We start from the raw sequence: 14476 nt of genomic DNA, 5'->3' as shown, positions 1-14476 counted from the left end.
TCTGACAGTAAATACTCTCTCAGGTAGGTGAAAATTGCTAGCAGAAATAGTCTCTGCAACTGTCTTTTTTTTAAAATTTAAAATTTTATTTTTTAAACAGTAACCAGATGGGTAACTGCTGGTTACTCTAACCAGAAGCTGGTTTTGGTTTGGTTAGTTTGCAACTAGACTAATTGGATTGGTCACAGTCTGGTTACAGTGACCAGACTAGTCTGGTTGGGTCAACTAACTGGACCTCTAACCAGTCCACTAACCAAAGGAGCCTAAGGTTTCAAACCTTGGCTGTGAATTGGTCAGCGTCACGCGTCACGCCTTTTGGAGACCATCCGTCGTGGGACCTTCTGCGTGTGCCTAACCATCCCGGGCATCCGCAAGCACTCAGCACCGTGACACCCTACTGAGAAATGACCAGCACCATAACCTTCCGTCGAAGACCGTCGTCTGTTAGGCGCTATGAAGCATCAAAGCTTGCTTTTGCTCCCACAGCCACCGTTCGGTCCAATCTCCCCTTGTCACGTCTCACGACGCTAACTATTCGTTTTGCAAGCTTCTCCATCGGAAATGCCTGTCGGGGTCTAGCAAAAGGCACCCCGTCACATGATCTAAGCACCTGCGTGGGAGCGGTGCTACTTTATGCCACTTAGATTCCTGGCATTGGCTTACTAATAGTTTGCGCCTGCTACCTTCAGGTGATTATCTCGATGTGCCTCTGCATATTAGAATTCGATGAAGGGTCGTCAAAACAGATGCCACCTTGCTGTTTCAAGCCTACGCCTACAGCAGCATGCACCCCATGTCGTCGACGGAACTAAGTAACAATTGACCTGGCCAAACTTTCAATTCACGACTTTTAGTTCACATCCCACGCAGGCATCACACTAATCATCTCGCGTAACTTCTGCTGGCAACACTTGATGCCCACACGATGGCTAACAAGGCATTGTGCAAGCAATTCCATTCATCATCGTGTTTGTCTGCTCAAATCGTCAAAACCTGAAAAGGCTTTGATTGTTGGCTCTGATACCAATGAAATCTCACGCTCATAATTTACTGCAAAAACACTTTCATAAGCGTTCTCTTTCTTTTCTCTCCCTCCCTCTCTCTACACACAGCTAGGGCCCAGGACAACATGTCGGGTTGGACCCCCCTGAAGGTATTTTATTTCTTGAGAGAAAGTGAGTACACAGTTCAACGTAGAGCTACTCATACAAAAATTCAAAACATGAATTAATATTACATGAGCTCTTAGACTCTCTTTCTTGGCAACAAGCCACTTGTCAATTTCTAAATTACTTTCTTAATTACATGCCACTAAGGGAAACTCTGGAGTCTTCGAAGCACTTGGTCACGCGAACCGCCTCCTAGACTCTTGTTAGGCTCCATTGCGCTAGGAAAATAACTCTTCCTAGTACCTGCAAGAATTAATTAAAGCGCACCACCATGGCACCCATTAATTGTTAGCGCTTTGCATGCAAATAACACACTGTGGACTAATTCTAGTCACGGTGGGCATCCCCACTGAACACATGTGCACACATAACAAATATATTAATATATTTATTCTCTCGTTGATCGGAGTCAACACTCTTAATTATAATTAAGGGGCTTTGACCAAGGGTCGAGGCGTCTTAATTATAGTCAAGTCTCTCCAACCGAAGTTGGCACATCTTGGTTAACCGCAGTTAACCTTCTTGGTATAAACCAAGTCTTCTTGACCAAGATCAGGCTTACTTGACCGAAGTCAAGTATCTTTGGCCGTAGTCAATTCTTTGACCAATAGAAAAACTTTTTTGACCATAATTAATCCAGATGGAAAACTCTTTAATTATGATTAAATAAATGGTCAACTGTACTTTGACTTAGGATACTTACATTGTGGTGACAGCCTATAAGGTGGGTGTCCAGCAGGGCCTAGCAACAGCAGAGCAGATGGCAAGGAAATGGAGGGGCTGCAGTGGGCAGCACCCTGTCCTTTATAGGGCCAAGGAGCTGGTTGGTTGGCCATAAGGCCCAGCACACAGCCCAAAATCAGGGGGCGTGGAAGGGGCCAGCCAGTCAGTTGGCACACAAAACAAGGGGGCTTGGCCGCCACGTAAATGCAGAGGGCATACAGCCCAAGATAAAGATAAAGGGCTAGTGGGGGCGGGTTTAATGGCAGACTGGTCGGCCAGAATGAGGCTGCCAGTCAGCCATTTCAAGGGGCCTTGGGCCCTATATAAGGGAGGCCATTGAGCCTCAGTTTTACATCCAGCAGCCAGCAAGTTTGAAGAGCAGAAGGTGCAGTACCACCCTCACCTTTGGGCCTACATCCAGGAGGCAAAGCAAGGGAAGAGTTGTTGCACACTGAGCTCTTCTAGGGCTGGAGCCTTGGCTGTCTTCTAGGGCAGCAAGGTGCTGAGGTCAAAGGATGGAGAGTCTACATACGCTCGAGGTGGAGCACGCGGGCTCAAGTTCTAGAGATATCTGGCAGATAGTAGAAGTACGTGGTGGTAAGATCAAAGGACCACGCTCTGGTGGGACTTTGGATCTCTCTTTCTTTGTATTGTGTCCATAGTTTTAGACGGAAATATATTCTTTTGGTAGCTTCTATATTTGGCTGTATCATTGTCTATTAATGAGTTTGCACATCTATTTTAAGCACATAAGTTTAAGAAGTTTGTGATTCCACACCCCACACACACGTGTGAGCTCCTAGGCTATTCTATCAGTCTTCCGTTGTGTGTACCCTCTGTTGGTTGATTTCTAACATGGTATCGGAGGCCAAGTAGGAGGCTCACAAGTGTGGGAGCCCAAAGGCAGGGACCTTGCTAAAGGACGTCCCGGATTCAGAGGCTCTTGGCACGACTGGAGGACAGTGCCTTTACGACCCTGATTCAGAGGCTCTTGGCACGAGTGGAGGACAATGCCCTTGCAAGAAGGAGGGTGACTCACGTCCAGTCAGGTGCGTACAGAGTTCTAGTCTAGAGAAGGTTGAGTTGTTTTTCGATTTTACTATGTGGTTTAGCAACAGAGATGTCGATTTCAGAAGCCTCTTCAGCCCCTTCTCTCCCTTCCTCCTCCCCCAGTCGAGTTCTTTCTTTCACCATCCCTAACTTTGGAGAGTCCGGAAAACTAGATGGGACTAACTATCCTGGGCTGGGGGCAGCACCCCCGAAGCAAAAACTACATGAAATTGGTGCACGAGTTGCTCATGAGTTGTGTGGTCAAAATTGTAAGGTAAAGGTGTGGCTCACATAGCAGGAGTGCAATGGTAGGATATACTACTTGTACCTTGTATCTTCTCATGTGCTAGATAAGAAAAACATAGGACTAGTTGCTTCTTGGTGGACATAGCCCATATTGGGTGAACCATGCATATTGGTGTCTCTTTCTCTTCCATTCTGTGTGCTTTTTATATTGTGTATTTTACGCATACGCTTCTTTGCGTATGTTTTGGATATAAAGTGGTTTAAGGACGTGGTGGAAAGAGGCCCTAATGCAACAATCAAATGCCATGCAAGTGGCTTTGTAACTATTGACTCCACAAAGTTTTGGCAAAGTAGGAAGGACACACTAGTACTACCGCAACAATGTGAACAGGTACTGTGCACACATATAAAAATACTCGCTTTTAAATATTTGATGCAAGAAAAATAACATGATTGTATTTGTGTTTGAATTAGGTTGTCTATCAACCAATGGTGGATAATACCCGATGGTGGCATGTCATACCTATTATGCCACGTTCCAAAGTGATGTATAGTACATTTACTAATATGGAGCGTATGGAGGATGATCATGGCCATGGACGTGATGATGACCGTGATACGAGAGAGGAGGATGATCATGAGATAGGAGATACAGATATTGAGGCCATTACGCGTGAGGACGAGCCTACCATTGGTGATGCTGATTTTGAGACCTTTGTGAAGATGAAGGACGGCATGGTGGTACATGGCTGTTGATATTGACACGAAGGTGGATTCCATGGAGTGCCCTAGGGTTTCATGTTCAAATGGTTGCGGTAATTTAAAAGGAGATAGTATAGGATTGCACAGGTTATTGGTATGTGCCTCGATAAGGTGCCTGGTTTGCTTTCAGAGCATGCACGCATGCAATACGACGATTTGGTATGTACTTGATGTTCTTAATTTAAGCCTTTATAGCATGATGTGGAGAGAATTTGCTCTTCATTTATCTCAGGTAATGCGAGATTGGAAGGAACGGACCTTCTTCGAAGACAGAAGGGAAGTGTGGGTGTTTCTTCCAATATCAGACACAGATTGCTGGAAGGTGATGGACAAGGTGTAGTGAAGCCAGGAGAGTACTTGCTTGAGAGCTCAGTAAGAGTTCGTGGTCCAGGTTATCTGGAAATATTCTTGGGAGTTCATTTTTGGAGATGGTTCTTTTGTTGCGGACCTTGCCAAAGGAAGGATGGGTTGAAATAGACCCTGAGAGCATGGTGCCTGGAAAACTCCAGGTGGTTCACTCATTATGAGGGGGACAATTGGAAGATCGAGGCGTCTGGATTGCTCGAGTTCAAAATTGGGAACGTGACTGAGGTGATGGTGCCGTTTGATGCTACTGTGGATGGACTTGTGTACCAGGATGGTTTGCTTGTGCAGGACCGGACCTAGAGGAGCAGGAACCATTGGTTGAGAAGCTAGGAACCAGAATTGACACCAGATTGTTCCAGAGGGTTCCATCATGGGAGCTGCTGGGGCAACGTCATCGATGTGTTAGCATTGAGCCGAGATGTGTGTGTGAGAGGGGGTGTGTTGGAAAGGTCACCTCCCCATCTGTAAGCCCCCAAATGAGGAGAGCATGGGGGATGGAGACCTAGGGCAATATATGCCCAAAGAAGAGAGAGACAGGGGGCTGCCACATGGGCAGCACCTCACAAGCGAAGGAATCGTGGCTGCTGTGTTAGATGGAGATGAAAGACGGGAGCAGATAGCTATGCACTTAGCAAGAGGGATCTGGCTTGGAAAAGGCGGATTTGGAGCAGCAGACATGGCAGAGGATACCAGATGTGAAGGTGCCTATAAGGCGGGTGTCCAGCAGGGCCTGGCAACAGCACCGCAGATGGCAAGGAAAGGGAGGGGGCTGCAGTGAGCAGCACCCTGCCCTTTATAGGGCCAAGGAGCTGGCTGGTCAACCATAAGGCCCAGCACACATCCCCAAAATATGGGGGCATGGAAGGGGCCAGCCAGTCAGCTGGCACACAAAGCAAGGGGGCTGGGTCCCCACTTAAATGCAGAGGGCACACAGCCCAAGAGGAGCTGCCCACAGCCCAACATAAAGTGCCGGTGGGGGCGGGTTTATGGCAGACTAGTCGGCCAGAATGAGGCTGCCAGTCAGCCATTTCAAGGGACCTTGGGCCCTATATAAGGGAGGCCATTGAGCCTCAGGTTTACATCCAGCAGCCGGCAAATTTTGGGAGCAGAAGGAGCAGCACCACCCTCACTTTTGGGCCTACATCCAGGAGGCAAAGAAAGGGAAGAGTTGCTGCAAAGTGAGCTCTTCTAGGGCTGGAGCCTTGGCTGTCTTCTAGGGCAGCAAGGTGCTGAGGTCAAAGGACGGAGAGTCTACATATGCTTGAGGTGGAGCACGTGTTGGAGATATCATAGCCAAAGAGTGTGTTGGTGTGAAGTGAGTGTGTTGGTGTGTAGTACTAGGTGATCTAGTACTAGTCTATGTGTGTGAATCATGTGTGAGTGCCACGTGTCATCATGGGACTTATCCCATATGCACTAGGTGCTAGTGTGTGAGTGAGTAGCCTATATAAGGCTTGTACTACACTTGTCTTGATATACTTGATGAATGAATGAAAGCCTTCATTATGTCTTCATTTGAGTATCTGTTCACTCTCTCTCTCTCTCCCCGTCACACCATGTTTCTAACATGGTATCAGAGCCACCTTCCATAGCTGCCACGTCACCCTTGCCCTAGCCCTAACTCGTCACTCTAGCTCAAGCTCCATTTCTCTCAGTTCCGCTGCCTTCTCTTGCAGTCCTTTGCACTCCTACCTGCCCACCTAGAACCTCCATAGCCGACTCCATAGCTGCCTCTTCTTCGCATCCATTTCTGCCCGTCTAACCTCTCCACAGCCTTGCTGGTTGGCTGCTTCTGCAAGCTGCGCCTACACTTGTGGAGGTCTAGGTAGCTTTGGCACCTTGTAAGCTACCTGGTTGGCACATTCTTCAAGGCCTGCGTGCATGTGTGGAGCTCTCCATCGCCAAACTCAAGGTCTCGGTTCTGCTGCTGCATATCCACGTTCAACAGAGTCATTTTCGAGGTGTTTCAGGACTTCCAGGCTCCAGCACATCCAAATCAGCCGATTCTTTCCTTGAAGACCTGCTGCAGTACCTCGGTGTACTTTGGACAGCCGGTTTTGCATTTTGGAGCTGTTATCATCCATTTGTTGTAGCCGCTCTCACACGAGGGAGTCTCACTGCATTCTGGAGCATTTGCTGCAGCCGCCTCACTATTTCGGAGTTTCTTTGCTGTTGTTTGGATCATTTTCCAGCCGACTTGGTTATTTGAAGGCTGTTGTTGCACTTGGAAGTATTTTTGGAGCTGTCCTACTTCATTTCGAGGTTGCTGCCTGCCTTCACGCAGTTCTCTTCAATCATGACTTCTTTGTCTTCAAGTTCTATCCTTGTTGAGAAGTTTAAGGGGGAAGGTTTTCCCACATGGCAAACCAAGATGCAATTGCTGCTTATGCATGAAGGAGTTTGGGATGTTGTTGAGGATGACCAGGTTGAGCTACTTGATCAACAACACCAAAGGATTTGGAAGCAGCAGAATTCTAAGGCCATTGCCCTCATTGGTCTTTGCTTAGCTGACTCTCTCATCCATCATGTGGATTTCAAGTCAACAACTAAGCAGATTTGGAGTTGCCTCGAGACCTTATTTGGTAATAAAATCACCAACTCTAAAGTCTTTCTGAAGCTCAAATTTTATGATCTGAAAACGGAAGAGAGTGATGAGTTGAGTGATCATCTAGCTCGGTTTCAATCTCTTGTTCAACAACTCTCAAGTTTGAAGGGTGTCCCTGATGATGAAGATAAGATGGCCGTCCTTATGAAGAGTATGCATGGCATTTCTCGCTTTGAGCACACTCTTGAGATCCTTCGTCTTGCCACCACCACGTTTGATGATATAGTGGCCCTCCTCATTGAGAAGGATCATTGCAATAAGAAAGTCGTTCTTGCCTCTCCTATTGATCATGCATTTGCTTCCACAAGCAAAAAGAAGACCAACAAGAACATCATTTGCAAGTTTTGCAGGAAGATGTTGAAGCCCATTGCTTCAAGAAGAAAGCACAGGAACAAGAGACGCATCATGCCAATCTTCTGGCTGAAGACGAAGCTGAACCTGAAGAGCCCCTGGAGGAGATACATGTAGCTACAACAGAGGTTCATGGCCTCTCTCTCAACGAGGAGGATCCATTTGACTAGGATTGGGATTTCTAGGCCCATATGCTATGTGTGTTTGTGTTGAGTCAAATAAAGATTCTCAGCCTTGAGTTGTCTTTCTAAATTGAATGTCTTTGGAGTCAATAAGAGGCCCGCTATCCTGGGTTGTCCACCAGTTTTACTTTGGTTGATGGTATCGACCACCTAGTTCAGAGTAAGGGGGGGTGACGAGTGATGGTTGTCCCTTGCCGGTCGCAAGCTGACTGAGAAGTCACTATCACATGGGAGGTGTTGGATAGTTGGACTTGCTCTTTGCAGTATTGCGGTGGAGGGGAGATCGGTCTTCTCTTTGCGTGTTGGGTCTCACCCTCTTTGCTCTGAAGGGGGGTGTTGGAGATATCATAGCCAAAGAGTGTGTTGGTGTGTAGTACTAGGTGATCTAGTACTAGTCTATGTATGTGAATCATGTGTGAGTGCCACGTGTCATCGTGGGACTTATCCCATATGCACTAGGTGCTAGTGTGTGAGTGAGTAGCCTATATAAGGCTTGTACTTCACTCGTCTTGATATACTTGATGAATGAATGAAAGCCTTCATTATGTCTTCATTTGAGTATCACTTCTTCACTCCCTAGTCTGCCTCTCTCTCTCTCTCTCTCTCTCTCTCCCTCACACCATGTTTCTAACAGCACGTGGGCTCAAGTTCTAGAGATATCCGGCAGATAGTAGAAGTACGTAAGATCAAAGGACCACGCTTTGGTGGGACTTTGGATCTCTCTCTCTTTGTATTGTGTCCATAGTTTTGGACGGAAATATATTCTTCTGGCAGCTTCTATATCGGCTGGATCATTGTCTATTAATGAGTGTGCACATTTATTTGAAGCACATAAGTTTAAGAACTTTGTGATTCCACACCCCACACACTCGTGTGAGCTCCTGGGCTGTTCTATCAGTCTTCCGCTATGTGTTCCCTTTGTTGGTTGATTTCTAACACAACCTTCATTTAGTCAAATGTCTACGACTTAAATTCTTGCAAGCATCGCTTGCCTTTGCATTGAAGCTTCTCCCGTCTGGCTGAGTGAGAGGTCTTTACCTCCATTCGCCTTGTTGAGAGCTCTAGGACATCCAAATAATCTAAAGCATGCTATTGAAATCATCAATACAAAATAGAAAATCATCTTGGTATTGCTTGCCATTGTAGCAAGCTAGGCACCTTTCAAGAGTGCCGTCCTTATCCATTGTGTAGTACATCTACTTCTTCTATTCTCCTCAGTGTTGACCGCCTTGTCCTCAGTCTAGAGATCAAGCAACGCATGTTCTTCTCTAGGTTCACTAAGGAATTTGATATTATTGCTCTATGTTTGACATCAGCATAGCCAACCCATTGTCTGCGTTCTTGTCTTGGGGATGTCCTCCTTTTCTTCTGTCTTTTTATGCTTGGTTTTATCCTTGTAGAAGCGCTTCTTTTTCTTCTTGCCTTCACCATATGAAGAGTCCCTTGCCTCATTTGAAGATTCACCATGAGTCTTCTTCTTGGGCTTTCCTTGTCTAGGCTTGCCCTTGTTGTTGTTTGCCTTTCCTTGCGCAACAAAGGCCTTGTTCTCATTCCTCTCATTGTATTTCTTCTACTTGGCTTCCTCTTGTAGAAGCATTGGCCCTAGATTGTCAAAATTGAGTGGCTTGGATCACTCTATTGTAGTTAATGTAATAACCATCCCCTTGAAGCTCGCTGAAGCTCTTAGGAAGGATGGTGAGACCCAACCACCACCAAATTCATGTTGACCTTTTGACCACAACAGCTGCGATTTGATCCCTTATTAACTTGACCTTTACTAAGTGCTCAATTACAAGTTCTCCGTCCTCCAAAACAATTAATTTTGGTGCATTAGAATGCTGCCGGTGTTATTTGGCTTGTACAAGTCTTTCAGGATGGTGATGCATTTGTCAATTGGATATGTGGAATCCCTCCGCTTGTGGTTGTACCAATATCATAGTTAACACCTATAAGTACTTCTCCTCCCATTTCCATTTAGCTTGGTCTATTGGTGTCCCGAATCCTGCTGATCTTGGGGTTTCAGTGTAGTGCCCGTGGCTACCTACATATCTGCTTAGCCACCGTGTGGCTCCTGCTCTTCACCTTTTGTTTGCATAATTTGTCCTGTCTAGCTTGTGAGTGTCCCCAAGAAGCGATCTAGCTGACAGGTAAACACACCGTGCTACCCTTAATTGTTTGAATCATGCCTGCTAGGAACTAAGTCGTCCCCTTAGCAAAGGCAGTGCCACCTTTGCATTTAATACTTTGGACAATCTCAAGTCACCGCATATAATAAGCAACGCTTGATGCATATGCTTATGATGAACGGCACTTGATGCAAATGATTATGGCAAAGAACGCTTGACACTCTCACACTGGTAGTAGACCCACTCCACCAAATGATAGCTCCCATGCAGCTAACCCACCTGAATGGCAACCTGGCTACACAAGCGCTGAACTAGCATCGCTCACCAAGAGGCTATGATACCAAGGGGTGGCAATCCACTTACCTATTTCAATGCGACTGCAATCACACAGAATTTTAACCTGAATACTGTAGGCATCACCTTCTACAGCCCTGAACAGATTCACGACTGTCGCAGGCTGGTAGATTTGCTGCAAACAAGGAACTTTATCGACAAAACTGCTTGCAAATTTCCGATCTTTGCAGTAGCATCACCTCCAACAGGTCCAACCAGTTCAACGAACGGATTTCCATCTTAGAAACCTGTCACGAACTTCTGTATTCAACCAGGGATCTTGAATTTAAATCTGAATTCCTGGCTGCAAAGAAGGCACAGACTTCATAGCTTACCACAGCTGCGAATTTCCCAGGGAATTATCCCTTTCTCTGAGTCAATTGCTTCCTAGCTTCTACCCCCACAAGGTCTTCAAACAAGTAATCTCTGATCATTGCAGCCCCTACAGGTTAGATACCAAATGAATTATACTTTTAATTAATCAAACTTCTATTATTTATTTCTAGAGGCCAGATTACAAAACTGGTTTGGGTGGCCAATTCTTAAGGTTCTTGCAAAAAAGAGGAGCCATGTCCCTGGAGCTAGAGGTTATAGAGAACAAGAGAGGGTTTGGGATATGAGCATCCTTTGGAAAACCTTATGGGGATTTGCAGCAGGTTGGGTCCATCACAAAGGGAGTAAAAGAAGTCTAGTTGCTACAAATAGAACATAAACCTTATGGGGATTTGCTGTAGTTTGGGTCCATCACAAAGGGACTCATAGAAGTATAGTTGCTACAAACAGAAGATAAACTTAGTTTGAAAAAAGAGTTAAAGTGAGTATGCATGTGCTTTCTAAGTAAGGAATTTAATTTTGCGTCATTGTACACATAAGTGTAAGTGGTCCCTTTAGTTTTTTATGTTTTAAATAATTCATTCATTCTGTCATTCTTTCTCTTCATTTATACATGAGGGAGAGAAAGAAAGAAAGAAAAAAAGAAAGTTTATCAAAGCCTTTGGAAGACCGATGTGTTATGTGTGTGTGTGTGTGTGTGTGTGTGTGAGAGAGAGAGAGAGAGAGAGAGAGAGAGAGAGAGAGAGAGATTTTATTCCTGTTTTTTGGTCTCGTTTGTTTCTTGATTCATTTGTTTATTTTTGCTTAGTCATCTTCTTCCTTTCTTCTTTATTTCTTGTTATCTTTCCCTTTTGTTTAATTGACCTATTTTAGTTAAGTACGGGGTTTGCCCAAGAGACTCCGTGGGTCTTTAGAAATTCAGTATAGTTGCTTATGTGTGGGCACTGATGACGACACATGCATTGCTTTACTTGCTAGGTATGTCTACCTTTTGTTTTTCAAAGTTTCTTGGTCAGCTTATTTTTCGTCTTTGTTGTTTCCTCTTTATTTTCATTGTAGAAATTTGGACTTTAGAACAACAAAATGCTGAATTTGTACGATTGGATATATTGTAGTCTTACAAAGCTATATTTGAGATACTTTCACCACCCAGCTTGTGCGATCCTAATGATTAATCACACCTCTTACCACATAATTCTTTATTCTCAAAACATACACAACATGTTTCTGTATAGATAGTGACAAGTCGCTCCCCTTTTTTACTAGATGGTTTTGTTATCAAATCAAATCATTCACTTGCCACTTGTCATAAATTTACGCGCTTAAATTTTTCATGCTCTCTAAGAGTTCATTAAACTCTAAAAACCATTTCTTGTCTGTAGTCACATGACTGTCTATATGATCCTCGTATGAATATGCACCTTCTTCTGTTGACCACCTGGTCGTCTCAACCGGCACATCAAATACCTTGACAAATCAAGACTTTGACCATTTACGGAAAATGCGCCTTTAACATTTATGAACATTCTTTTGGTCTCTCTAAGGACTTAGGGTCCACCAACCCTTTCAAGAAGTAGCAACATAGCTGTCCCTCTCTTTCCCACGTCCACCTACGGGTGTCACTCCCATTTGCATGACTCATTTTGGGCTTGGATGTGGGGAGTTGAACCTACTTTTCTAACAAGGCTGGGCCTTCAAAAACGAAAAAAACTAAAGTGAAGGAGTGGGACAGCTGATAGCTGCAGGCAAAACAAGAGCAGCAAGGGAGGTTTACAGTCAGAACCGTATTATCGAAAGTCATAGGTGCCATAATGAAAGTGGATCATAACGTAGATGATCTTGCTGCACGAATACAGTGGAAAGCTAAATGTGTAAACAGAAGTTAGGTGATGGACAATAGGACAGGCGTTTGAACATGGGGATTGCATATGTAACCGTGATGACTCATGAGGCAGCCTTCCAATAATAGAGTGAAAGTGATTTTTGGCTTCATGACCTGATTTCCCCCTGTATAGTCTGCTGCTACAACACCTCAAAATGATTTTCCTTTGGATATTATTTCTTTTCCCCACATCTTTTTGAAGGAGTTCATTCAAGTTGTAAGCGAAATATTGAGCCTCTATATAGAGATGCAAATAGTAATACATAAACCAAGGTTTCAAATGTGGTACACATGTGCTTGTTTTTTGTGATGGCTTTTCTGAGTCTTGTATCTTCTTTTTTGGACTTTAGATCTGCCTCTGCAGCCATTTTAAACTCAAGGAAATAATAGGAAGGATTCTCACACAAAAAATCTTGATGCAGGAGATGGATGTGCATGATGACTCTCTCTCTCCAACGAGTTTCACTCAAGCTAAATTGAGGCGTTGCTTTGCTATCAAGCGAGCACACACGAGGCACGACCTAGACGAAATGCAGAAGTTTTCATGATGGATGTTATTATAGTCTATTTTTGTATGCTATCCCTTTCTTTGTGGTGGGTAAATGGAGCATATTTCATCTGTACAAGTTTGAGGCTGTTTGGGTGAGGCTAGCCGGTATTGAATAGGGCCGATGAAAAGAAGCCGCTGTAAAGAAGTAATTTATCAAGTCTAATCAGTTTGAAATTCGGATAAGGTCATCTTAAGGCAACTTTTGGTTACGATCAAGAAGTGAGAGACTGTTAGTCTTTGCTGGAAAAAAAAAGCAAACATTTGGTTTTAGTTGGGCGAAATTACCTTCATTGGGTGTATATTATGGACTCGGTGGAATGCCACAAATTCAGCTTTGCTTAAGCGATTATGTACATGAACTCAGAATCAATTTTCTGAGTTTATTTCGCTTGTATTAATGCAACAACATCTCTATATTGTGATTAGCTTCTTGTGCTGAACATAGATCTGGTTTCGGGGCTTTCTGGGCTCAGCTGGAAATGACTGTTTTGCTGCTTAACTTTTCAAATATACCACACACACACAAAGCGAGTATTTTGTAACAGTACAAACATGTTTAGATGTTAGCCACTCCATGTGCAAAAACAAATGGATGACTACATCCTCGAGTAATACATGTCCTGAGCCTCCTTGCAGTGCCTCATTATTTCTTGCTCACATTTCTGAGTATGTAAGTCTTGTGTCCATGGATGTTAGACTGCAGTAAGGCAATAGTCAATAACGTTCCGTATGCAACAAGCTGCTAATTTTTGCCAATCAACTCCTTTTAAAGCCAACTCCAGACTAGTAGAAACCTGAGTATTTGATCCTTCCATACCTATATCTTTGTCAATGTGTCAAGCAGGGCCTTTGATTGCCCTTGGTGATATAGGGATCAAACCTACACTAAAAAGAAAAAATTGAACTAGCCAACGACAAGTTGACAGCCGTCGGGCACTCTTAGAGCAGTCATGGCACCTACTAGTGTGGCAAGCATGCTGATGTTGCCATGTGTCTGACTTGCACCTGCCATGTGTCGACCACCCCCCAAATCAACCAAATGATGAAAGCCACATGTTACTTGCAATGTGCCCACCAAATGAACAAATCTAATGATGCCAAATGGAACCCCAACTCCCTTATCCGTCGATCACCAATAAGCGACAGGGATTGCTTTCCAGTCGGTGGTCGCTGGCTTCACAGGTTTCTCTTGGTAATGCCCTCTTGCCACTGATCCCTTCTCCATCGTCAGCGACACCCATCCATAGGAGCCATAGTAGTTTCAATAGTTTCATTTGAGCTCCTAGGCTATAGGGCCTTTGGTTATTTAGCTTAGCTTTGCTACGTGTTGGTTTGAAGCATATTTTCACCACACTATAGCCAATGTCCCACTCCTTGTTGGGTTAAGGATTCTAGCCACCATAGGGTGCTCTTAGCATTTCTATTCCAATCTTAGCTCACTAAACCAAGCGGGCCTAGTGTGTTCATAGTTAGGTGAGCCAGTCGACCCATGGAGAGCCTCTCCATTGATAATCCTAGACCCAAATCCGAACCAAGCCTCCAACAACATTCAAAGACCTCTTGCAAAACTCCTTGGTGATCTAGCAAATGCCATTTTGGTTGGTCTTAGTCAAAGTAGCTCCAAGGGAAAAGATTCCAAGTAGAGGACCCATCATCATCATTATATTTCACTTCCAGTTCACGATCATCCAAGTTGAGGACCCATCATTGACATCCTCTTCACTTCCATCTCAGCACAATCCTCTTCCTATCGCTAAACATAAGCCATAGTAAGGTTTTGGGGCCCACCTTAGTAGCA

At 44.5% G+C, this 14476-nt stretch overlaps 1 protein-coding gene across 1 annotated transcript in view; it reads left to right on the top strand.

Annotated features, from left to right (window-relative positions):
- LOC147895979 (uncharacterized) overlaps positions 1 to 13059 on the top strand; it is a 100302-nt gene extending 87243 nt beyond the window's left edge. Inside the window, exon 5 of the mRNA XM_087382663.1 lies at positions 12551 to 13059. Within this exon, the coding sequence (XP_087238789.1) occupies positions 12551 to 12676 (126 nt within the window). The 3' untranslated portion in view covers positions 12677 to 13059. The remainder of the gene's footprint in view (positions 1 to 12550) is intronic.
- Positions 13060 to 14476: the final 1417 nt, after the last annotated feature.

Source organism: Dipteris shenzhenensis, chromosome 12 (genome assembly GCF_047967505.1).
Source record: "Dipteris shenzhenensis isolate YYH24624 ecotype China chromosome 12, Dip_SZ_1.0, whole genome shotgun sequence".
Taxonomy (NCBI): domain Eukaryota; kingdom Viridiplantae; phylum Streptophyta; class Polypodiopsida; order Gleicheniales; family Dipteridaceae; genus Dipteris; species Dipteris shenzhenensis.
Note: the sequence above shows the minus strand (reverse complement) of the source record. Positions and strands in the feature narration are given on the sequence as shown.